Source organism: Felis catus, chromosome B4, assembly GCF_018350175.1.
Source record: "Felis catus isolate Fca126 chromosome B4, F.catus_Fca126_mat1.0, whole genome shotgun sequence".
Taxonomy (NCBI): Eukaryota; Metazoa; Chordata; class Mammalia; order Carnivora; family Felidae; genus Felis; species Felis catus.
The window spans coordinates 137608594-137634818 of NC_058374.1; the positions used below are offsets into that span (position 1 = coordinate 137608594).

The window sequence follows — 26225 nt, forward strand, 5'->3', positions numbered from 1 at the left end:
GTGTTCACGCGGACGCGGACTCCAGCGATGCGACCCCCGGGCGGTCAAGAAGTGCGCCCGGGTGGGGGGGGGGGGGGTGTCCCTCGGGCCCTGCAGCAGGACGTGGGGAGCCCAGCCTCCCGTCCCACCCACACGGCTTCCGTGCAACCTGCCTGTAGGGGGCTGTCCACCCTGCCACCCGCCACCACCGGCCGAGCGCCGGAAGCCCCCCTCCCCCCCCCCGCGGGTCGCTATGGCAACCGGGTACCAGCTCAGCCGCAGGAAGGGGGAGGGGGTGGGCTTGCCGCAGAGAAGCCGCAGCGCGCAGGCGCCGCCGCGGAAGCGCCCATACTGCGCCTGCCCAGCGCTTTCCTCCCTTTCTGTTCCTTTGGGCGGTGGGGGCGGAGGGGCTGCCTGGGAACGGCTGTGGGTCGGCTCTCCCTGTGTGTCCCTCCCTGCCCACCCTGCACCCTTGAGGCCCGCAGGGTCTCCCCACATCGCCGCCCGCCCCCTGCCCTCCCAACACTACACACGCCACCCAGTCCGCTCTGGTAGGTGCTTGGCGCCCCCTCCAGCTCCACGTGTGCTGGTCCCTCCAGTGGGAATGCCCTTGGGCCACCGTGGTCCCCTCACTCTGTCCTACAACGCTGAGGCCAGGTGTCACCGCCTTCTCTTGTGGGCTCCCCCTAACCCCACCCCTGCCCCCCCCCCCCGTTCTTCCCACTACAACAGCACCGACCGCCCTGTGTCCCCGGTTGTGGTTGTGCCGTCTGTGTGTCCCGATAGACTGCAGGCCCCCCGAGGGCAGGGCCAGGTCTGAGTCACTTCTGCTCCCAGTGCGGAGGGGGAGGGGCCTCTGCATTTGCTCACTGCGGTGTTCAATGGAACATTCTAGCAGGGGGGCAGCTGGACTTGCCACATGCTCCCCAAACCTTCCCGAGAGTTTGCACTTGGTCCCCAAACTCCTCAGTCCTGGATCCAAGAAACTTTCCTTCCCACCTCTTCACCTGGCCCCCCTGGGAACATGCCTGGGACCTGGCCTCTCTGTTCTCCCGCCTGCCTCCCGGAGAGTTCAAGGCTGGGTAGGGCTGAGAAAACCATCTCTAACCAGAGCTGGGGCCTCCCCCGGCCCCAAAATTCAAGGTCCAGCTGCGAGTCTCAGATCCTTATTAGAGCCTCTGATCTGAGCAGGTGGCCTTTGGGAAAAGACTCCCAATGTCTGCAACGTGAACTCCAGCAGAGGCCGGCAGGCCAGAGTGGTGCCGGCTGGAGGGCAGAGGCCTCCACTGCGGTCCCCTGGCGGCGTGCCCTTGGGCAGAATGCTCGTGGTTCCCGTTTCCTCTCACGTGAGCCTGTGCCCCTGGGCTGCGCTGGGCGACGAAAGCATGGCCACAGTGAGGGCCACAGCCAGTGAGGCTCCCTCGGTGCTCCTCACCCTCTCTGCCAGGGGACTCGTGGTCACGCCATCCCACACGTCTGGTCTCCCGGGTGTGTGCAATCAGAGGACCCTAACCTCAGTGCGCATCTGCCCAGCCCCCTTCCCCGGACAGGCTGAGCCCCGGGAGGAACTGGTCGGCCAGAGTCACATGGCAAGTCACGGGGCGACAAAGCCAGAAGGGGGGATCTCCCAGATGCACCCCCCCAACAGGGCGGGCGTGGTGACCCGGGGCTGAGGAGCCCTGGGCCAGGCTCCCGAGGTGCTCAGCTCATGGACCTCTCCACCAATACCTGCCCCCGCCAACTCCACCAACTGGGGCCTTCTCTTCGTCCCTCCCGGAGGGCACCCCCTGCCCCCCTTCTCACCCTGCCGGACTTGGCTCGTCAGGTCCCGTGTCCCCGCTGGCCACGCCCCCTTCTCCTGGGACCCCCATCTCTCCAGCCAGCCGCTCAGGGCCTCCTGCTGGTCCCTCTGGCTTCAGGCTAGCTCAGAGCTCGGCCCCAGGCCCTCTGACCGGCACACCTCAAAGTCTCCCTCCAAGTCTCCCTCCGCTTCCCACGCATGCCTACGGCCCCAGGTGTCATCTCAGAGCCAGTGGTCCTGACCCGAGACCCTGTCCCTGGTCTCTCTGCTGACTTTCAGACAGGAGATCACCACCAGAAGACATCGTTGTCTGATGTCCCACGGGCACCTAGCACTCAACCTGCCCCACACTCAACTCCGTCCCCCTGCGTCCCCTCCTGTGAGGGCACCGCACTCACCCTGGGCCCAAGTCAGGGACCTGGCTCACATTCAGTCACCTGAAGCCCTGCTGGTTGAGCCCACTTCCTTGGCCTCCCTGCACCCCGCCCGCTGACCACACCCCTGCACCCCGCCCACTGACTGCGCCCCTGCGTCCCGACCTGACGTCCGTGCCCCTGCACCTGACCCCCTCCCTCGTTTCTGCTCCAACCCCTCCAGCCCGAGAGCCTGCTAAGTGGCATTCTGACCACACCCCCCTCCTCACTTTATCAGAGCTTCAGGGATCAGCCCCAACTCCTGGCCACGACCTTCAGCCTCCACACGGTCTGGCCTGCGCCCACCTCGTTTCGCCCCCCACCTTTCTGTGCCCAGGCCGCACGCTACCACCCACGGCCGCCTGAATGCACGGGGCTTTCACGCAGCTGCAGGCCCCCCCTTTGGGCCATCGCCCCTCCTGCTAGGGAACCTCCTTCCACCCTTGCAGACTCACCTCACCCAAGTGGCCTCTGCCGACCACTTCTGCCCCTTCCAGTCACCGGATTTACCGTGTCGCCCGGCTCTGTGTGACGCACTTCCGGGTACACAGCCGGCTGCCGCGCCGCGCGGATGCCCAAGGGCCCCGCCCAACCCTGGGTCCTCCTGCGTCGGCTCTCAGGCCGCCAGCACCCAGTCACGGCGTCTCCTTTGCGGCAGCCACCAGGCCTGTCCGTTCGCAGAACACCTATGCTGTGAGTGCCACGCTCGCCCAACAGGCACACGGCAGGGAGGGGGCTCCCCGCGCTTGACACACGGGCCACAGCTCACAGGCCGCGGCCGAGGGGTCAGAGGCCACTGCACCTGGAGTCAGGGGTCTGTGAGCTCCAGACCCGCCTCCACAGCCCTCCCAGTTTGGGGCAGAAAGGAAAACGACGCATTTCCACGTTTGGCATACAGGTCGCTTAAACATTTTACGAGCTAGCAACGTTTCTGAAAAACAGACAGACATGTGCGAAGTTTGTCTTACAAACTCGTCCACGCACTTCAGTTTAGTGGAGGGAACGCCCTAGGTGAGTCACGTCGCCTCGGAGCCCTTGGTCTCCCCGTCTGACCTGTCCGGTGGCGGGGAGGACACGACAGGTAACGTGTCTGCTGCACGTTAAGGGCTCAGACCTGCCAGCATCATCTCTGAGCTGCGGCATCCTGCCCGGGGCCAGGGCCGACCCTGGCCCCCGGGGTCAAATCTCTGCTCCGTTGGGAGATGCCGGCCAAATCACCTCGCCTCTGAACCTGCTTCCTCGAAGGTACAATTGTGACGGAACCTCTGCCCTTCCAGGGTCACGAAGACCAGCGGGCGAGTGTGGCCGTCTCCACGCGGCCCCTGGCGCCCAGCAGGTGCTCCGTGGGCATCACTTTCCCCCGACCACCTGCGTGAGGACTGCAGGGAGGCCGACGCGGCTGGCTAAGAGCGGACCCCGCAGGGATGCGGGGCTGGGGCCGGAGGGGCTTGCTCACCTTCCTTCCGTCCACGCTGCCCTCGCTGCCCGCGTAAGCCAGCTTCCGGCGCACGTAGAAAAGCATGTCGTCCTGCCGTGGCGCCCACTTCTCCATGAAGTAGGTAGAGAACATCCACGTCCAGAAGACGATGCGGTCATCCTTGAAGCACCCTGCAGCGGGGAGGCCAGAGAAGACTGAGAAAGGACGGGCCAACCCGGCCCTGGCGTGTGACCTTGGCCAAGCCCTGTCTCCCCCGCCTTCTCCGCACTCCCAACCCCCAACCTGCATGTCTGCTTGGAAATGTGCTGGAGCTCTCTCCGCGATGCGCGAAGCCCCCTGCTCCCTCACCGCCACCCCCACCCCGGCCAGGGGACGGGGGCTCAGGGACACCTCCCAGCAGGCCCAATGCCTCCACCCAGCAGAGCCCGAGAGCCCCGGCTCCCGGCCCCACAGCCCCGGCGACTCAGCGTGGATGAATCAGCAGCTTCGGAGGGAAGGGAGGCCCCGAGGAGAGTCAGCGTCACCGCTGTCTGGGCTGGGAGCTGACGACGGCTCAGGCTCCGGAGGGAGCTCAGGCAGGCTGGCACCACCCTCGGCCAGCATCCCCCACCCCCACCCCAGGCTGCGGCAGTTCCCACGGAGAACCCGACTTAAAGGAACAGCCCCGGCCGCAGGCACAAAGCAGGGAAGGCGTCCACCCCCTCCCTCACCCCTGCACGCAGCGGAGCCTTTCACGCCAGATCTGTTCTTGCCTGATCTTCGGGGGGGCGGTGGGGGGGGGGCTCTTTCTTTCATTACAAATACTTTTTCTTCGGGATACATAAATCTGTCATCGTCCTTCCCGCACGAGAAGTCGCCCAAGCGCTCTGGTGGGCAAGACCTGGGTGCCCGCTCCAGCTCTGCCACTTGCTGGGTGACGGCAGGCAGGCTGTTGGGGACTCTCTGGTCCGTAGGTTCCTCACAGCGAATGTCGACTGACCGAGAGCTGCCCGGGAAGCGGCACATACAGAGCCCGTGCCTGGCACAGAGCGGGGTCTACGACGGTGGGCTTCCTTCCTTTCTGGGCAGACCCGACGAAATGTCAAGGTACCCGACAGGGCTGCTTCTCACGAACTCAAAAGATTAAACTGTTGCTGGTTTCTTCCTCTCTTTTCCAGAAACTACTCCACCACTGTGACCTCGTCCTGGGTTTGGGATGCCAGAAAGACCTAATCCCCACCCCTAGAGATGGGAAACCCGAGAGCCGGCCGGTGCCGGCCCCCTCCCCCAACACAGGACTGTGGTCTCCCGTGGGGTCAGCCGTGAGGCTCTGGAAGACTGAATCGCAGAAAACCCCGGGCTTTTGTTCATTTCAGCCACACCGAGACCAAAGAACCGGGGCTCCAAACCAGCCTCTGCCCCCTGCCAGGCCGCCGCCCACAGTCTGTGGCCCACCCACTCCCATGCCCTGCTTGGCTCCCAGAGGGAGGAAGACAGAAGGGGCCTTCTGATCGGGGGTCCGGGTCAGGGAGCCTGCCCGTCGGCCCCAGGCTCACCGGCACCAGGTGGAACCAAGCCCACCGGGTGTCATCACTGCTTTGAAATTCCCACCACGCCGACCTCAGGCACTACGGGTGCCCTGCAGAGGCGAGGGGAGGCGCCCGTCAGCCCTGGAAAACTCCCCAGAAGCAACTCTGGCCGTGAGTTGCTGGAGTCGCGGCTCAAAACCCCGCCACCTGCCACGGAGAGGCAGAAGCTGGCCGTCAGCGTCCTTCCGCGGGGGATCCCTTTCGTTGTGCTGACACAAGTCACCCGGCAGTGACCCGGTGCCAGCTGGGCACCCAGTCAGTGTCAGGGATGACGAGCAGGCCACCGGCTGTGATTCGTGACGCGCCTGCCACCTGTGGGTCGTGGGCGAGGAGCCCCACGTGGGGGAGCCCTTCAGCAGTCACAGCGCCCTGTCTTCACCGCCCACTGCACAGGAGAAGAAACCCACCGTCGAGAGGTTCAAGGACCCTCTCAAGTTCACAGTTAGAAGCTGATGCAGCCGCAGACCCCTCGGACCCGCACTCAGGCTCTTGACAAACGCCCCCGCGCTATGCTGGGCAACCTGGCGGAACGAAGGACCCGGATGCCCGGTGAACACCTGTCGCACCCGAGGAGCGCAGAGGACGGAAGGCTTCCCAGGAGGGGGATGGAGTCTGGCTTCAGGAGCAAAGTTCCAGGGGTGGCGCAAAACAAGCACCCGTTTGCCCTCGATAGAGGGGCGCGGCGGGGGCCAGGCGAGGGGGCCCCCGCTTCCCTGCTTCACGGCGCTAAAAACACTCTGGTCGCACCCCGTCCACCCCGGCCCGGGAGTAAAGTCCGCAGGCCCCGGAGCCTGAAGCAGACGGCCGGCTAGTAGTTCACGCCTCGTACGACGGCTCGGCCCAAAGCCCACCCTTCCGGGGTCCCCCACTCTCCACCGGCCACACCCAAACCTCTCGGAGGGGACGGTGCTGGGCCCGGCACGCAAATGCCCCCCACCAAACCCCCAGCAGCCAGGTGGCCGGCAGCGGTCTGTGGGTGCCACGCTCCCAGCCGTCCCCTCTCTCCCCGCAGCCCCCAACCCCCAACCCCAGCGAGCGCCACCTCTGCTGGGACACAGCAGCTGCCACTTGCACTCCCCCCCCCCCACCCCCCCGCCAACAGCCCACTGTCCACACCACAGCCACCGGATCTTTACTGAAGGATCTCTTCCTGCCCCCCTTAGAACCTTCCCCCGGAATTCAGAACAAAACCTAGAGTTCCCACAACCGCCCCCCCCCCCCAGCCCCGTGACAGTCCCGCCCCTGCCCGGCGCCAGCCCACGCCTCCACCTGTCTGCCCTGGGACCCCTGTCCAGGCAGGTCCTCGCTGCATTCCGGTTACGGCTGAAATGCTGCCTCATCACGGAGCCCCTCCTGACCCCGTGTTACTAACGTGCCCTCAGGGTTCTTCCTGTCATACCGCATCTTATTTAATTGCATCACGACCGTCCTGCCCCCGGTGTCTGCACTTCTGGCTGCTGTCTGTCCTCCACTGTAGGAACGCATCCGGGGAGCAGGGACGTCGTCTGGGTCACCACGGTCACCGCCAGATCTCGGAGCCCAGAAAAGAGCTGAGGACACAGGACGCGCTCAATAAATGCTGGCAAAATTAATGGCTCATCCCAACCTCACAGGCTCAGTGAGGTGGGCAACTCGCCCTGGCGCCCACAGCAGGGAAGTGGCCCAGTCAGGACCCTCCGGCTGAAGCCCGGGCCACCTTCTGTCAGCCACAGGTCCCGGACTTAACAAGCCCCAAAGAAGCCGCACTTGCTGGGCCCCCCAGGGCCCAAAGCAACGACTCCAGGGGGAAAGCAGGACGAGTGCGTGGGGCGGGTAGGCCTACTGTGTGCACCGCGCAGGTGCGATGGGAGAGAAGAGGAGAGGGCTGACCCTCACCCAGCCTGCCACCAGGCGCCCGGCACGTGCAAGTTAGGAGACCCAGCGCCGAGCTCTGAACGGAACAAGGGGCTTCGAAATTCGGTCTACGCCACGGATGCCATTAACATTATCTTAACGTTAATCGTTAACGTTATCTTAGTACCAACCCAACAAGCCCCACGGGAAGAAACTCAAACTGTCAGGGAAAGCCCCACACACCTCACTCTAACACAAGGTGAAGAAGGTCCCACCGGGAGGCGGGAGAGGTGTTGAAGTCAAAGAACCACCAGGACAGCCGCCAGAAGGGGGCCACGGGCGACACGGCGGTGGCACAGACCCCCAGACCGTCTCCACCCCCCGGGACGCTCAAAGTCAAAGAGCAGGAAGAGAAATCACAAAGGTCAAGAGCTGACCTCCGGAACGCTTGAAAACTGCCCTCGTGTCCCAGAGAAGCAAAACGAAAAGCAAAGGGAACTCGAAAACCAGGAGACAGAAATCCGCAGTTGAGCAACAGACGTCCGTAATACAGAAGGAACTCACATCACAGGAGTTACGGAAGGAAATGCCTAAGACCCTAACAGCTACATGGGCGAAACACCCAAAGAGGTAGCATAACCAGCTAACAAAAATGTGGGAAAACATGAATCCCACTGGTGATGAAAAATCCATGACAAAGTACGAGCTGTCGCTCTTAAGAGGGCGGGGTTGGTATTTACAAAAATCCCACTTACAAAAACTGGCGGGGTCTTACACACATACGTGTTTGCCACCGACTGAGCCCTTCCTAGGTACTCACCCAAGAGATGAGACGTGTCTACGTAAACACCGGGCCACAGATATTCCTAGAAGCTTCATTCGTGACAGCCCCAAACTGGAGGCCAGGAAAACGGACCGACGTGACACAGCCAGTCAGTGGCCTATTACTGAAAGTAAAAACAAACTCTGATCCACACAATGCTAGGGATGCATCTCCAGACCTGCCGAAGACAAGCGCAGACGGCTACGCGGGTTTCTGCCTGCAGGGACAAGCAGCAAACGGCCAGTGTCCCCACACGTTCTGCCTCTCGTGGTGGTGGCTCCCCAGGTACGCGGAGCCACGAACCCCGTCAGGGCTTCCGCTTTACACACGTGCAGTTTGTTTTACGTGAATTAGGCCCCAGTAACGTCAATAAAAAGTTGTAGCAGGTCCAGGATGGCGTGTAATCAATCCGACGTTCGGGGAAGAGCCCAGGGCTACGGCCGCAGACACGCTGACCAGAGCTGGGGGGGCCACAAGGAAGTACCAGAAGCAAAGAACGAGAGTGACAGGAGCTGCTGGACCCGACAGGGACTGTCTTTTCCCTTCTGCTTTTATTTCACTTCCAGTATTGTCAACAGGAAGAGGACACCCCCTTTCCCCGTGAAGGTACAACTTTTGGTGAATGTCATAGGGCTGATGAAAGAGAGAGAATGGACGGGGGTGGAGAAGGGACCCCCCTCCCCCCGCCAGTCTTCGGAGACCTCGCGCTCCAAGTCCAAAGCTAGGGTCGAGAGTCCAGACTGGGCGAGAATTCTGGCTCCTGGAGGCACCGCGCGGTGTCAGAATTTGCAGGCACACCCACGTTCGGGTCCCAGCTCTACTCCGCACCAGCCAGGCAGCCAATTCACGCAACCTCTCTGAACCTCAGTGACTCCATCCGTAAGATGGGTGTCACCTGCCACCCTCCCGGAACCGACGGTGAGGACGGGGTGAGAGGCCAACAGAGCGTCCTTCGCAAGCTGTGAAGTTCCATCCACACGTGGGTTCGTGGGGACCCTCTGCGCTGCTGCTTTGCACATCTCTCTCAGCAACGTGGCCTTTCCCGAGGCCTGCCCAGCAAGAGATCCCCTGGGTCACTAGTCAGGCAGCTGCCACTCCAGCAGGGAGCTCCCTCACCTGCAACACTCTCCCCGTCCCTGTGTCCCTGTCTCCTTCGCCAGCGGGTTTTCAGGACCCTTGAACCCAGTGGAGGGACTTACGGGAGACAGGCAGCCCCTGATGCCGGGCCACTCACCTGGGAAACACTGCAGACAGCCCCCCTGCCCGAGGGCCACCTCCCCTGCTGGCCCGGGGTCCTAAAGCAGCATCTTTTAAAATTTTTTTTTTAACGTTTATTCATTTTTGAGGGACAGACAGAGACAGAGCATGAGTGGGGGAGGGGCAGAGAGAGAGAGGGAGACACAGAACCCGAAGCAGGCTCCAGGCTCTGAGCTGTCAGCACACAGCCCGACGCGGGGCTCGAACTCACGGACAGTGAGACCATGACCTGAACCGAAGTCAGATGCCCAACTGACAGAGCCACCCGGGCGCCCTGTTATGTTCTTTAAAGTAGCCAGAAACACGGGGTTGGCCATGTCACGCCAGCACGTGGTCAGCAGGGTCACCCCAGCGTGGGGTCAGCGGGGTCACACTGTCACCCCAGCACGGGGTTGGCGGGGCCACACCAGCGCTCCTAAGGGGATACCCACCCAGTTAGGTTCCGCAAGCCTCTGGACACACTGTCGTCCACCAATCAACACGCAACCTTGTTTTATGTGTGTTTGTTTCAGGACACCTGATTTAATACATGGTCGATTCGTCAACACCGAACGCAGGCCAACAGCACAGTAACTTGCGCCTGAGCGAAGCTCACTTAACACACAGACCTTCTCCACAAGGGCCCGTCACAGCCTTCTCATGCCTGGGACCAGACAGACCGAAGCATTATGCTTGGGGTTGCTTTATTTGTTATTTTTATTTTTTGAGATGGGGGCGCACGTGAACAAGGGGCAGAGAGAGAGAGAGAGAGAGAAGTGGGGCTCACTGGGAGCAGGGCTCGAGCTCACGAACCATGAGATCATGACCTGAGCTGAAGTCAGATGCTCAACCGACTGAGCCACCCGGGCGCCCCTTGGTGTTGTTTTCAACAGCAAAATCACCAACACAAAGCACAAAAATGCAAAATACAGGCACTAAATCGACCGCAAAAGGACACTCGTGTACCGTATGAGCTGAGACAAGGCAGAAGCAGAATGTCACCTTGTTTGACCTCGGGGCGGGGGGGGGGGGGGAACCTGCACCCGTCAGGCAACTCAAACTTTTCACCACTGTGCGCATGTCTGCAATTAATCACGAAAGCACCGTAAGTACTGATTTGGTGGCCACCAATAAATTTTAGCAAGCAGGTGAATTTCCAAATACTGATCCATGAATAATGAAGATGGGCCATATGGGAAGAACTAATAGCCGTCAGCTCCCAAGGGGTCCAACTGTTTCCCCTGCCTCCGGCAAATTATTGTCCATTGACCAGACCTTTGAAAAATCGTGAATTAGATTTTGGGAGGCATTCCTTGAAATCACCCCCGTCCACTTTAAGACCATTAAGCCACGTGGCTTAATAAGTAAGCCGTTGTAACAACACCCCGAGTAAAACACTCACAGCCATTAAAAATGAGAACCGTGTATTACAACAGAGAAAACTGTCCGAGAGCCACTTCTAAAAAAGGTACTTCGAGTAGCAGGCCAAGAGATGTTTTTGAGAGGGCAATTCTACCAGAGCCTCAAGAAACAGCTAGTTCCAGTGCGACTCATACATTTTTAGAGCCTAAGAAATCTGCAAATTCTTTTTAACAAGGCAGCATAATGTTGATTCCAAAAATAGTGCGTGCATATACATGCGCATGCAGGAAAGCACAGGCTTGTGGACAGCAGCACAAAAATCTTCGAAGCAATATTAAAAAGTATATGCCATTTCCAAGCAGGATTTAATCTAATACAAAAACGGTCCCATATTAGGAAATCCATCCATATATGCACTATATATTGACAGATCAAAAAAAATAACAATAACACGTGATCATTTCCATGGTACTGAGAAAACATTCAGTAAAATACAATACCCCTTCTTGATTTAAAAAAAAAATTCTCAGGACGCCTGGGTGGCTCCGTCGGTTGGGCGACCAACTTTGGCTCAGGTCATGATCTCATGGTTTGTGAGTTCGAGCCCCGCATCGGGCTCTGTGCTGACAGCTCGGAGCCTGCAGCCTGCTTCAAATTCTGTGTCTCCCCCTCTCTCTGCCCCTCCCCTGCTCATGCTCTGTCTCTCTCTCTCAAAAATAAATAAACATTAAAAAAAATAATTAAAAAAATAAATAATTTAGGGGCGCCTGGGTGGCTCCGTCGGTTGGGCGACCAACTTTGGCTCAGGTCATGATCTCACGGTTTGTGAGTTCGAGCCCTGCGTCGGGCTCTGTGCTGACAGCTCGGAGCCTGCAGCCTGCTTCGGGTTCTGTGCCTCCCCCTCTCTTGGCCCCTCTCCTGCTCATGCTCTGTGTCTGTCTCTGTCTCTCAATACATAATAAGCGTTAAAAAAAATTTTTTTTAATTCTCCATAAAATAGGAATGAATGAGTAGCTCCTTAAACGTGGTCTACAGCTCAAGTAGAAAAAGTTGGAGACAAATTAAGTATTATCACAACCCAGTATAATTAGGTACTAGATAAGATATTAGACACTGCAATTAGACAACGAAGATATTAAGAATAGAAATCGTGAAAGTCCAGTAAAATTATCATGACTTACAGATGACATTATACCTGACTTGGAAAATGCAAAACACTCAACTGAAAAATTATTCAAACACTAGAAGTCGTAAGTATAAATCCAGGCAGAAGGTGTAACGGGAAGAAACGCTCCGTTCAGAGTTTTTTTCTTTTTCTTTTTTTTTTTTTTTTAATTTTTTTTTCAACGTTTATTTATTTTTGGGACAGAGAGAGACAGAGCATGAACGGGGGAGGGGCAGAGAGAGAGGGAGACACAGAATCTGAAACGGGCTCCAGGCTCTGAGCTGTCAGCACAGAGCCCGATGCAGGGCTCAGACTCACAGACCGTGAGATCATGACCTGAGCCGAAGTCGGCCGCTTAACCGACTGCGCCACCCAGGCGCCCCAGAGTTTTTTTCAAAGACTTGAATAATTGACAGGTTTGCCGAGATCTTAGCTGGGAATATTCAAATCACGGAGGGAGCGACTTGGTGATCTAACATGAGCCAACAGAAAATGCCACGAGAATGTGTCCGAATAAGCACGAACGGCCAGGACACTTCGGGAGGAACCATGTGGGGACAGAGTTCCGATCGTTGTTAAAAACCACACCGGAAAAAGCTAAAAACCCTCAGGCACTACTAACAGCCCCAACCACCCATCATCACCCTTTGGTGTTGCCCGGGGCCGTGGGGTGCCTTCGTCCGCCTCGCGCAGGTCTACCTGCAGGACAGAAACTGACCAGCGAGGTCAAGAACAGAGGAGAGAGCGGGGACCTGTTAACCCACAGACTTGTGGCAAATACAACGTCGAGGCTCACCGGATGCTAGAAAACAAAGCGAGAAACGTCCCGACCCTGCATCACCTTCCGGTTACCGTCTCAACCAGAAGCTGGCTCCAACAAAAACTGTTCCATCATTTTCTTGGGCAGGTTTGTTAATGTACACATTTGTTCATTTCTACCACTGCTTCCTTTGTTTTCCCTGCCTTTGTATCATTTCATGGATTCCATCTTCTCACAAACCTGGGATCCAACCATCTCTCAGGAACCACTGTTCCCCCCGGGCCCAAGCCACCATCGCCTGCCTGCCTGCCTGCGTTACTGGCACGGCTATCTAACTGGTCCTGTGAAATCAGTTCTTGTCCCTTCCCTGCTTAAAATCCTCCCTGCGGGGGATACTTCCTCCGAATCTCCATCAGGTGCTTCCTGGCCTCCCTCCAGCACCTCACTCAAACACCTACCTTCTCGAGGAAGCCTTTCCAAGCCCTTGACCCGACTAAAACCTGCAAACCCCACCCCAACATCTCCTCTCCAGCTTCCTGAACCTGGCACTGTAGCACATCATCTGTATTTTACCTATGTATTTACTTTGCTCTCGGCCTCTCCTTAGGACAGGAGTCAACACACTTTCCCTGAAAAGGTCCAGACAGAAAATACTTTAGCTTCTGCAGGCCATATGGTCCTGTCTCAACTACAAAATCACCCAGAGCAACATGTGAAGAAATGGGCATGGCTATGTTCGAACACAAGTTTATTTACACAAAAACAGGCATCGGGCCAGAACTGGCCCACGCTTTGCCAACACCTGTCCCTAGGAGGACAGAGATGCCCCATGAGAACGTTAAGCTCCGTGAAGGTATGAATATTTTTCCCTTGTGATCATACTGTTCACGGCTGCATGCTTAGTCCCTAGAAGAGTGCTCAGCCTACAGGAAGCAATAAATATTGGCTAACTGAATAAGCAAGTGACATGAACGAACTGGTTAATGAAAGCAACACGGTGATAGCACTTCAGCAGACAGATCAAGGGAAGAACACAGAAAGCAAACACGGAAAAAACACACCGGAATTTAGTTTATGTAAACATGGCGCTTCAAGCAGGCTGGAGACGGACTCTTCAGCAACTGGTCTTGGGGCAACTGGCAGGCTAAGGAAAAAGAACGAGGCTGGGTCTGTGCTCAACCAAAATAAACTCCAGAAGATCAAAGCTTTTAATGTTAAAAGTAAAATCGTAAAAAAATCAATAAATTAACTGTGAGAGCATTTTTTTTATTCTCAGAGATGAAAAAGCCTCTCTAAATAGACCGCAGAAGATTTCAAAGAAAAGATTAATCAAACTACATAAAAATAAAATATTTCTATGGGGGGAAAAAAAAGCACCACATGCATCATAAACAAAAGAAAACACACACCAGAAAAATTACTGGAACTCTTTTTTTTTTAATTTTTTAATGTTTATTTATTTTTGAGAGAGTGAGTGTTGGGGGCGGGGGGGGGGGGCAGAAAGAGAGGGAGACACAGAATCCAAAGCAGGCTCCGCCCTGTCAGCACAGAGTCCAAAGTGGGGCTCGAACTCACGACCTGGGAGATCATGACCTGAGCTGAAATGAGACGCTTGACCGACTGAGCCACCAGGCGCCCCAAAATTACTGGACCGCTTAACTGAGGTTGATTTTCCCTAATAAATAACAAGTTTCATCTAATGCACACAAAATGAAACAGGATGCAAAGCAAAGGCAGATCCAAACGGCGAGGGGAGATTCAAACGTGAAAACAGGCTCCACTTACACAATTACAGGAATGTCACATGAAAACCACAAACGTCTACTTTTCGCCTCTTCGATCTAAACACCTGACAACACCCCCGGGTGAAGGCGATGCGAGGAACAGGACTTCGCGTCTGGCAGCAGCAGGTGAACGGGTAATGATCTCCGCAGACACAGCGGGGAACAAAAACCACAAATGCTCATACCTTCCACCCAGCAATCCTCCTCCCGAGGGTTTCCCCCAAATAATGTAACTAATTGTAGCCCTTTGCGAAATACTGGCATGGTCCCCTCAACAGGGAAGTCACGACAGAGGTCAGAGACCGTTTACAGAGCGGGCTGCGATGCGGCTGTTCCACGAGAAGGGAAAGAGCTCTACCTGCGCCAGTGAGGAAAGGTCTCTAGGATAAAGTGAGCAGCCAAGCAGCCCGAGGGGTCCCCCCTGCTAACGGGACAGCCGGCCGCGACCGAACGCTGGCGCTCCGAGGCACAGGAGGGCGGGCGCCGGGCTCCAGCGGTTCTGGCCGGTGCCTGGCAGACCCCAGGCCCCTGTTTTCCACTTATAAAGCCACAGTAAGAATGGAATCCACCTCTCGGGGTTGCTGGGGGTTTTAATGAGCGGATACACGGGAAGCCCTCCCCAGGACGCTGGCGGGTGAGCAAGCGTTATTCACGCCCTCGCTGGTGCCACCACGGCGTCCCAAGACGGGCTACCGAGAAAGGGGCCTTCTTCACGATGACTCTCCTCAAACCCTTCGAGTTCAGTGCCCTGAGCGTGTTCTGTTCTCAAAGTCACAGAAGGGGCGCCTGGGTGGCTCATTCGGTTAGATGTCTGACTCTGGGTTTCGGCTCAGGCCAGGACCTCGTGGTTTGTGAGATCGAGTCCCACTTCGGGCTCTGAGCTGAGAGCGCAGAGCCTGCTTGGGATTCTCTCTCTCCCTCTCCCTCTCTCTCTTCCCCTCCCCCCCTCACAAATAAGCAAATGAATAAGCCTAAGACAGACTGAAGGAAGTAAACCAAAGGCCCACGGTGGTTCGTGTTCAGAGTGCTGGAATGACTCTTCCTGGTTGTCACATACTCTGTCGTATATTTATAAACACTTCTGAACTGAAATAACACCGAGGGTTTACCGAGTGCCCGGCACTGTGCTGAATACTTGTATTGCCGACGTTAATACTGTGTGAAGCAGGTTTTATTTACCAGTGAAGACACGGTTGTCCAAGGTCACTCCCATCCACACCTTGTTTAATCTGGAGCCAAAAGGCATGGGGTGCCACTCGTAGGGGCTGGATGCTCAGTGCGGGGTGTGGGGCGGCCCCTGCCCCCCGGAGCATCAGGGGAGGGAGGATTTATCCACAACTCACCCACACACGCGCGCGTGCGCGCGCACACACGCACACACACACAAACACACGAGTGTTAATACTGCCTCGGTAAGGGTCAGGAGCACTAGGGAGGCTCCCCCGAGGAGGGATTTCATGTGAGGGCTCAAACCTACAGGTTAAGTGGGCGAGGGCAGGGGAAGAACATTCAAGGCCCCCCTGTGAGGCGATGCCCGGTGAGGCCGGATGGGGAAGGGGCCCAGGGGTAAAGATGCCCAGTGGGAGCCAGAGCTGGAGAGGACCCCACTGAATGGGGCCTCCGGACCTCCATGCTGGCAGGGGCCAGGGGAGCCCTGAAGGGTTCGGCGGGGAGGGAGTGGGGCGGAGTCTCTCTGCTGTGGGGAGGGGCCTCCTGAGAGCACGCCTCTGCTCCGCCTGGCCCCCTCCCAAAGGTGGGAGGTCAACTAGCCTCTCTGGGGAGAGTCCCAGGGAGACCTTGGCCCCTGGCCACCCCCACACCCCTGCAGCCGGGGCGGGATGAATAGGCCTCTGTGGCCCCTCAATAGGCCTTTCACCAACTCGTGCCTCTCAGTGCTCCTAGCTGGCTGAAGACCGTGCCTCGGGGCACAGAAGACAAACAAAGGAGCTGCCGGGGGTGCCGGCTGTGGTGACGAGGCCCTTGGAAGGGGAAGCACTGGTCAGACGGGTCCCCACGTGAGGGATCCCACGGGCCTGGCCAGTCCTCCGGGAAGCATGGGGTTTCGGTGATGCAAGGTGGCCAGATCGGGTGAGGCCCCACACCCCTGCCCGGTTCCCCGTCCTCCTCACCATATGAGCCAGGCCCTCCAGACAGCCCCCCCAAAGTCTGCAGTGTGGTCCCTGCCCTTCCTCCCTGGCCAAACTCCAACGTAGCCTCAGCCTGCCAGTCCCCCCACCGTAGGGTCTCTGCCCCCGGCCGTGCTGGTCTCAAGCCTGTCTGTGCTGACACCGCAGCTGTCACCTCCCCCCACCGCCCCAGGCCACCTGCACCCCGAGCACCTGATCCCTTCCGCCTCCGATGCACACTCCAGCTCAGACACCCTGTGAGGTAAAGTCACTGCTTCCATTCAGCTGATGAGGAACGTGAAGCTCGCAGCTCGAGTCATTCGTCTGACGTCAAGTTCCAAGCAGGCGGCAGGACCAAACTCCTGCCCGGGGCTGCCTTCCGAGCCGCGCTCCTAGCTCTAGGCCACGGCCTCGCACACCGGCTCCACACACCTGCCTGGGTGTCCCTCCCCTCCAGGACGAGACACCTTGCTGTCAGGATGACCCAGTACCCAGCACAGGGTGGGGCCCCCAGCAGGCACCAGCAAAGGCTGAACAAATAAATACGTTATGATGACCGACCTCCGGCTTCCAGCTGGCTCAGAGGACAGACGCCACGGAAGGAAGCGTTGACGCTCGCCCAGAGCCTCCACCAGCAAGCGCTTTACTCCCGACCCCTTCTCACACATGCACGGCGCCGTGAAAGCCTCGAAGCGCGTTTACAACCCTCGGTCACATCCGGGATCTCCCTAATGACCCACTTCGCGGTGCGGGAAACAGAGGCACCTGACCCAGGTTACCCAGAAGGGCCATAATGGGCCTTGGGACTTGGGACTGGAATCCATGCCAGGGCGGATCAGCACCGGCTCCGAGAGCGGGCTCTGCATGAGGCCCCGGGCATAGTGAAAAATAAACCCTGACCCTGACCGCCAGGTCGCTCTCACGGGGCAGGGCGTCCGCCCGAGTGGTCCTTGGCCCGAGGTTCCCAAAAGCGATCCTCTGGACTCTCCAGAACGGCAGCGCCTGCAAATGCCCCGCGGCCACTGTCACTCAACGCCACACCTCACTCCCCACAAACTGCTCCCAGATACCCCAATCCTGCCGGAGCACTTATGGCCCAAGAGTAGCCGCACATTCAAAGCTCCATCTCCTCTGAGCTCGTCATCGCTGTGGCCTTGTTCGAACTCCTGACTCACTGCTTCGCTCTGACACATTAAAACAGAGCCTATGAGACAAGCTGTGGTTCTGCAGGGTCGCCGAGGCTCCCAGACACACGCGCAAGGTGCCCCATCCCAGACCGGAGCCGTGACCGGCCACCCTCGCGCCCACCTGCGCCCCACCCCGCTGCCTGGGCAGGAGACCACTTGCTCGTGGCCCTGGCCACGGCCCAGGGCCCCACCTCCACAGGCTACCTGGGTGGGGGCAGGTCACAGAGCCCCAGAGGCCTAGGGCTGTCCACAGCCCGCCCGCTCCAAGCACTGTGTCCCTGCGGACACACAGCCTGGCGAGAGGGACTCAAGGCCACATGACAGCATCCATTCTGCGCACCAATGCCAACGTCCCCTAGCGCACGGACGCGCCCAACGCACCCTCCCCAGCCCCCCGGGGGGGCCTGCTCCCTCCCCCCCCCCACAGGTCTGGGTCACGGCCCTGGGCCGCACAGCCGCGTGCTCAGGAGGGGCCAGTCCCACATCCGTCTCCGTGTCGCGATCCCCTTCCCCTCACTGTGGAAACCAGGCGGCCCGGCTCCTGTTCACACACACCAGACCGGGCGAGGCCACGGGGTGAGTGGGTGCCAAACGCCTCCCCTTGGGGAGACGGCGCGTCTGAGCGCGAGAGCGCACAGGCCACAGCCTCGAGTCCCACCCTCGCTGCTCCGCGACCCTGAACAAAGCGCCCCGGCCTCTCTGGGCCTCGCCGTTTTCACCTGCCAATGGGGCGAACACCCCTCGCCACAGGGTTGTACGGGGCCGTGGCTGCTCTGGCTCCCACCCTCTGCGGGAGCAAGCGGGCTTTGTGGCCTCCCCGGCGGGCTCCCGGGCGCAGCGCCTCTGCGCAGACAGGCCCACACCCCTGCGCCCTGCAGCTGCACGGAGCCCCGCCGCGTGGGGGTCGCTCCCCTCCTCCTGGGGTCGGTGGCACCGTGTTGGCATCACCCAGGGAGGCCCCGCAAACGCAGCTGGGGACCTGCTGGTCATGAAGGCTGCAGCCCACCGGGGCCCCGGGTGGCAGAAGGACAGGGTCCTCGTTTCCGCCTTGTTGGGGGGTGGGATCCGTGACGCTTCCCATTTCTGCCTCTTCCCATCTCATTCCTGCCGTCCTGAGCCACGGCACCCCAGTGGCACCGAGCCCCCTGAGGCGGTGTCAGTGGCCCTGCTCGGTTTCAGGCAGTGGCGTTGTGGCCTGGTGGACACACGTCCGCGCGCTGCGGGCTGAGAACGCTGCTCCAGGTCAACCTTCCTTCCCTCATTTGATGCAAGAGGAAACTGAGAGCCAGAGGGGAGAAGGGCCTTGCCCACAGTCTGGCTTCGACCCCGGGCTCTGTCGCCTGTCACAGGCAGCCTCCGTGACGCTCTCCGACACTCTGGGTCTGGAGGCTGACCTCTGCCCTAGGTGGAGGCACAACAAAATCGGTCCTACCCTGCCAGAACAGAGAGCTGCAGCGGTTTCCCCAAAGCAGCACAGCACTTCGGAAAAATTAAATTCTGAATCTTCTCTGCCCTCTTCCCCACTCTTGGTCTCTGCCAGGCAGACAGTTCCGTGAGGAAGGCCCACTCAAGGGACACCCCCCACCCCAGCACCCCTTGGATACCCATCCATCCACCCATCACCCACACCACCCCCGCCACCCCCCTCCCTGGGCTGGTCAGCCCACCTTGGGCTGCCACAGCACTGACAGCCCAGGAGGGAAGGGAGGCCTGGCAGGGCGGGGGCGAGGGAGGGGAGGCCACACACAACAGGGAGAGCAGCGGCACGGGACTGGTGGGACTGGCGGAGTGGCAGGGGCGCTGATTCTGTCAAGGGGTCGGGAAGCGGCCGGAGAGCCGCCACCCCCCCCCCCCAAGGGCCACAGAGAGGCGCAGATCTCCAGCAGACAGGGTGAGGCCAGACCCAGGCAGAGGGAGCGTTTCCCTCCTCCGCGAGGGAGGGAGAGGATCCTGCCTCCGCACTGTCTTAAGAAACCCAAGTCTAAAAGGCGTTTTTCAAGATTTTTCAAAGCACATCCAAAAGCAAACGGGTTTTACCTGAAAGATAAACAGGAACAACAACACCACCAACAAGACAAAAACCTGAAAACTAAGCCCCCTCTTCTCTGCTTTGCCAACAGACATTTTTCAAGTATTTGCTGGTCGTTCAAGGGAGGGAAATATATATGTATATATATATATTTTTTTAATTTGTTTAAATGTTTATTCATTCTTGAGAGAGAGAGAGAGAGAGTGCGTGAGAAGGGGAGGGGCAGAGAGAGGGAGACACAGAATCCGAAGCAGGCTCCAGGCTCCGAGCCGTCAGCACAGAGCCCGACGTGGGGCTCGAACCCGCGAACCGTGAGACTGTGACCTGCGCCGAAGTCGGACGCTCAACCGACTGAGCCACCCAGGCGCCCCTATATTCTTTTAAAAACTCAAGCTGGCCGGATGTTTGTCTCATGTCATGTCAGACACAGGACTCCCTTCTACTTATTTTTTTTTTTCAAAGTTTTTTTACTTATTCTGAGAGAGAGAATCCCAAGCAGGCTCCACACCAGCAACGCAGAGCCCTACTTGGGGCTCGAACTCAAGAACCGTGAGATCATGACCCGAGCCGAAAGCAAGAGTCAGACGCTTAACCGACTGAGCCACTCGGGCGCCCCAGGACTCCCTTTTTAAAAGGAGGGGGTCCCTCTCTAACTGAGCTGATGCTCCTGCCGCCCAGCCTGGGCTGGGCAAAGGCTCCTTCCAAGCTGGGTGGCCCCCGACCTTGGCCCCCACCGCTGCGGGCTCAACTCCAGCCGCTCCAACCCCTTACCTGTAGGTCCAAAAGCAACATCCCAGCCCCCGTCTGTAGCCGACGGGGGCCCTGAAAGGGGTGCACTTGAGCCACCTGGCCCCCTCACACGTCCTGGCCCTGTCACTGCAAACGGAAAATAAGGGAGCCTCTGCCTCTGCCCTGTCGCTAATCAGCCCTCTCTCTCACCTGTGCGGGGGGCTACAGGTGGGTCAGATCAGGCACCCTGCCCCTTGTGGTCCACCTGTGGCAGGGTCCTCTCTGAGCCTCACCCCGCTGTCTGTGCAGACACAGGGTCGGGCTGGTGGACTTCCGGATCCTTCCTGTCCATCCGGCTTCCCCAGGCCGGGCTGTGACCCACAGGACGTTCTGCTGCCTGAGCCCAAACCAGGAGGCCGGCTGAAAACCTGGATCCAAGCTGAGTTTCCCAGGAGGTAAGACCAATCCAGGAAACGAGGGCACAGCCACCCAATGACCTTGCGGTCGCTGCGACGGTGTTTCGTCTGAACAACACGGAAGATGCTTCAGGAGTTTTGAGTAAGAAAGCGTGACTAGGAAACTTTGTGTCTGGAATGTCGAGTATTCCTTAAGAAGGCTTTAGAAGGATTGGAAAGCAAGCCTTTGCAAAGTTAACGGTCGTCTCTGCATGATTGGAACTGTGATTTTTTTCCCATCCTCTTAAATTTTCCAGTTTCTGTGATGTGCGTGGAACACTTTTTCAATGGAAAAAAAAAATTTGGTTTTGGGCGTCTGAGGCTGTTTTTTTAACAAGTATCCTGCGTGCGGATTCTCCTGAGTGGCCTCACGGCTCAGCGGGTATTCCCGAGGCTTCCAGGCTCAGGGAAGGAGGCAAATATGGCCATGAGGGGCCACGGCACCCACCCTGGGCAGGCCACGCAACCTCTCACACTCTTGCCTTGCAGAGACAGCCCTGCAGATGTGACCCTTGGTCTCCTCATTTATTTATTTATTTTTAACGTGTATTTATTTTTGAAAGAGAGAGAGTGCACGCGCACAGGTGGGGGAGGGGCGGGGGGGGGCGGGAAACAGAGGATCCAAAGTGGGCTCTGTGCTGACAGCAGCGAGCCCGATGTGGGGCTCGAACTCATGAACCGCGAGATCATGACCTGAGCCAAAATCGGACGCTCCACCGACTGAGCCCTCAGGCGCCCCTTGCCTGGTCTCTGAAGTGTGAGGTCCAAAGTCCTCAGGTTTCCCTGAAAGGACACAGAGTCCCTGCCTCAGGAGAGACCACAGGGCGGCCTCCTCCAGCCCCAGAAACGGACAGAGGCCGGAACCCACAGGCCTTAAAAATAGGCCCAGGAACCGAAAGAGGCACCGCTCACCACGCAAACGGTTACACTTCCTCCCCACAGCACGGGCCCAGACCCGGCCCAGCCTGCCTCGGTTGGGCTGGAGGGCTTGGGGCCCCAGGGAACCCTGGGGAACTGTCCTCAGGGACCGCACAAGCACAACCCCAATTCCATGCGCGGGCACCGGCCCGGGTGCTCTGTATCCTCTGTAGCAGCAACAGCAAAAGCAAGGCTGGGGTCCGACTCCGTGTAGGGTCTGGACCTGCCCTGTCTCGTTTGCTCCTCACGCTGCCCGTGAAGCTGTCACTTCTCCTGCAATTCCCGTGACGCCACAGACTCTGGGTCACCACTTCACAGAGGCTCAGCCCCCGGTCTTCCCTTCCAGGCACACCTCCCGCTAAACCACCCCCCCTCCCCCCCCCCACACCGATGCCCAGCTACGCCGCACCTAGCAAAATGAGAAAGGGCCAGGCTGGCAGGCTCCCTGGAAGGCAGTTTCCCCACTTCATTCCTTCTGGCTCATTCCACGAACCCCCTGCAGGATGGCTACCGGCATCTGACGGGCCGCAGCTGGAACGCCACAAATCCCACTTCTGCCACCTCCCAGCGACGTGACTTTGGGTGAGTCGCCTGGCTTCCTGAAGCTTGCTTTTCTCACCTGCAAAATGGGGTGCCAACAGACTCTACCCCCATGGGCATGACTGCAGCTGCCGTGCGACGGGCACAGGGCAGGCAGCCCAAGTCAATGGCCACAAAACCCCCCGAGGCCGGGCCGAGGGCCCAGACCACTGCTGCAGCCTCCACTCTCCTTCCAGCCGGGCCAGCCTCCCCCCCCCCCCCCCCCCCCCCCCGCTGCCCAGGCAAGTCCTGCCCTGCCGTGGCCCCTCTCAAAGGCCCCACAATGCAAATCCCCCTGAGCAGCCGTGGTGGCTCCCTCCTCTGTGGCCCCTGAGGGAACCTCTCATGCCTCCACCTGGGCCCTTCCTCAATCCACCTGCGCACACCTGTGATGACTGGACCACCAGCACCCTGAGGACAGGTATGGGTGGGTCCCAACGCCGCTGAGAGCTAAGGCTCAGACACATCCTGCCACTTACGAGCCACGGACCCGGGGACACGTTACTTCACCTCGAAACCTGCATCTGGTCCTCAGGACAAAGAGAAGAGCGTACCGATACCCACCTTATAGGACAATTTCAAGAATAAAAGGAAACAGTGAACACGGAACACTCCTCTCACCGCCCCCCCCCCCCCCGCCCCCAGCACTCCCGGCCAGAGAGAGAATGCCCTAGGCCACCTAAAAGGGGACATCGGTCCAGGCAGAGCCGCTCTGAAAGGTGTTCGGCCCAGGCAGAGCCCAAAGACATTCAGCACGATGTAGGCCCCTCCCCTCCCAGCACCTGTCCATGGTGCACACCAGACCCCGGGGCCAGGTCAAGTCCACGCGGCCCCATTGAACGTCAGCGGGGTGCTGCCCCTGTTGAGAGGGAGCCTTCCCGGTACGGGACGCTTCAGCTGACGTCCAGGGCCCGGGAGAGAGCCCAAGCCCCGGGAGGAGGCGTCGGGCTAGATCCGCTTCTGGTCCAGATGTCTGCATCACACAACAGATTCAGCCCGAGAATCCGAATCCCTGGAGCTGCCTGGAATCCCAACAGCTTCCTGTGGATAAAACCCTACAATCCTGCTCGGAGGAGCCACAGCCCTGGCTGCTTCCAGCAGGGTCTCTCCTCCGGCTGAGTCACCTGCGCACCCGGCTTCTCTCCCCTACTCAGCGGTGCCCTCCCACCAGGCACGAGCAGGCAGGACCAGGCCCGATCCCCCTGCCTGACCCGCAAAGCACGTACGTCTCCGCTGCAGACGCGGCCGAAGAGAAGATTCAAAAGACAGGTTTGGATCCACGAGGTGCCTTTCATCATCACAGCCAAGTGACAATCCCTGGGGCGGGGGGAGGGGGGGAGAAGCAGTCGCTTTCTCCCATCTTAGACAGACGCTGTGACTCAGAAATGACAACAGTGTGTCTAGGGTCAAGCGTCTCCACCAGAGGCTCCCTCACACCTTCAAAACAACCTCAGAGAACACGGCATGATTCTCAAGAGCCTCAGCTTTAATTGAACAACCACGGCAACAATCTAGGAGGTTTAAATGCAGGAACGTAACAGGTTGTCACAGCTGTGGAGTGGAGAAGAAAGGGCCGGGCGATCTGCTGGACACGCGAAGGTTCTTTGGGGGCGGCGTTCTGGGTGGGCAGGCCACCCACTGGGTCCTGACTCTACTCTGGCATTAGGTCACTATTCAGCTTGGCCCTCTCTGAACACAGCATTTCTCTCGTGAAAAATGAAAGAGGGACAAAGTGCACCCTTCTAAGAGGCTAAGATTCTACTCTCTATACACCCATACCCTTATTTACTCGTCCAGAAAGCCTCTCCCTGGTGCTGCCAAATGTTTACTGGGTACCTGCTCTGCACGTGCCCTGTGCTGGGCACTGAGGAGTCACAGACTGGGCAGTGGCCTCAAGGGGCTCGCTTGCTAACCGGGGACACGGTCACACAGACTGTTACAGCGCCACAATCAGCCTGATGATCCAGAAGACATGCATCGGGCACAAAGAGCCTAGGCAGTGGCACAGGAAGGGGAGGTGGGGCCACGAGGGTGGTGGCATTGGAGCTGAGGCCTGGAGAGACCCCTGTAGGTGTGTGTGGAGCAGGGGAGTAGGGGTGGCCTTCCGGGAGGAGAAGAGAGCGGGCATAAAAGCACAGAGCATCAGAGCGCCACAGGGACAGAGTTCAGGAGTTCAGGAGTTCAGGACGGGGGTTGGGGGGTGGGTAAGGCAGGAGGGAGGAGGGGAGGGGGGAAGGGTGTGGGAGTGGGGACCGCGTGCCCGGAGAGGAGACACGGGAACTACGGGGCATTTCTCCTCCCCAGATGCAGGGCGACAGGCACAGCGAGGTCTGGCCAGGGACATCTGGGGAGCAGTGGAGGGACACGGCAGGCTCTGCTGTCAGACTGGCCACAGGTCAACCCCAGCTCTGCCACCTCCTCACTGGCTTTCCCTGGGCAAGCCTCCCCCCTCCCAGAACCTCCTGCTCATCTGTGAAACGGAGATGACACTCCTATCAGGCCAAGTCAGAATGGAACTGACAGAGCGCATAAAGGCCCTGGCACAGGGTGAGCAGCTCCGGAAATGTCAGGTGCTAGAATTCATTAGGATCGGCCTCAGGGAATGGCCCCCTGGGCTCCTGGGGGCGGGGCCTGGCAGAGGAGAGAAGGTGCTCAGAGAGGTGGGGAGGGGCTGCCTGGAGCTTGGGAGCAAACTGGGCGGAGGGGCTTGGAGCAGATGGTCCGTCAGACCCCTCCCATCACAGACATCCTGGGCCAGGTGGCAGGTGGGCCTGGCACGCAGCCTGGCACACAGTAGGTGCTCAGTGAACGCTAGAATGAACTCATGAGGATCCCTCAATGTCTGCTCAACACTGAGTCTAGAAGCCTTATCAGAAAAGAAACCTGAGAAACCCATTTCCTGGCCCGTCCCTACTTCCAAGGCACCCCACCCTCGCTCCAGGAAAGGTCATTCCTGGGGCAGGCTGGGCTGGGACCTGCTTCCTGAGGGGACACGTCGTCTTCTGCTAAGGTAACTACAAAAAAAAAACGAGGATTCGGATTCATTTCCTCTCCTCTCTAGACTCAGGGTGTGGCCTGCTGAGGGGCCCGGACCCCTAGGGGTGCCATGTCCCTGCTGCTGTGTGACCTTAGAGGGGATATGTTGGCACTTTGGGACTCCTCAGTGGTGAAGGAAAGGGGCAAGGGTAGAATCTCCAAGGCTGGCATCCCCTCCTTCACAACGCTGTCACCCTCTCTGAAACTCCCAGCTCAGATTGGGGTGGGGAGGGGGGGTGTTGGCTGACAATGTGGTATGAAATCATGCCGGCACGAAGAAGGGAGGGGTCTTTTCATGGAAAAGAAATGACAACCACACACTACAAGGAAGGGGGCTCCTCGGCTCGGGTCGGGCAGGATCCAACAGTAGTGATTACCTCATACCCAGCCACTCCGGGAGACCCCACCCACACCTTCAGCCCCAGGCGTTTCCAAACAATACCAGGTGCCCCCCACCCCACCCCACCAGCAGAGGTAGGACTCAGGGCCTCAGCTAAGCAGCATCACACCCAGAGAGGCGGCAGTCCCTGCTCCCTCCGCTGAGTAGGTGGGTTGGGGGGAGGGGGGGGGCCAAGGCCCAACAGGTCCCCAGTTGGAGCTAATGGGAGAGGAAGAAATGGCAGTGTGGAGAGGTGCAGGAAGACAAAGGCTTCAGGAAGCGGGGGACGTTGGCCGGGACACGCTGGCAGGGAGGTCGGCCCAGAGCCCACTGGGGGCCTGTTCCGCCCCCGCCTGGTGATGGGCCAAGGGTCTCCCCAGATCCCACGCCCACACTCCCTGCAGCGGCACCGAAGCCCCGGGGAGGGCTTCCTAGAGAAGGAAGGGACCTGTCACAACCCCGGAGAGGAAGGAGAAGGATGGACAGACACACTCGAAGGGACAGACAGAGGGAGACGCCGAGTGACCCGGGAAAGAGGAAGAGACACAGAGACGTGAGTGTGCAGAGCCGCTGTTGGGACCAAAATCAGAGACCAACACACAGGGACACAGGAAAAACCCATACG

General features: G+C 58.9%; 1 protein-coding gene across 4 annotated transcripts in view; it reads right to left on the reverse strand.

Annotated features, from left to right (window-relative positions):
• KIAA0930 (uncharacterized protein KIAA0930 homolog) overlaps positions 1-26225 on the reverse strand; it is a 39783-nt gene that overhangs the window by 12133 nt on the left and 1425 nt on the right. For 2 of the 4 annotated variants that reach the window (XM_045062505.1, XR_006601186.1), the window contains exons 2-3: positions 22016-22225; positions 3650-3801 (exon numbers count right to left, since the gene is read on the reverse strand). In XM_045062505.1, the coding sequence (XP_044918440.1) occupies positions 3650-3801; positions 22016-22225 (362 nt within the window). The remainder of the gene's footprint in view (positions 1-3649; positions 3802-22015; positions 22226-26225) is intronic. The other 2 variants (XM_006934152.5, XM_011284336.4) reach the window with 1 other exon arrangement.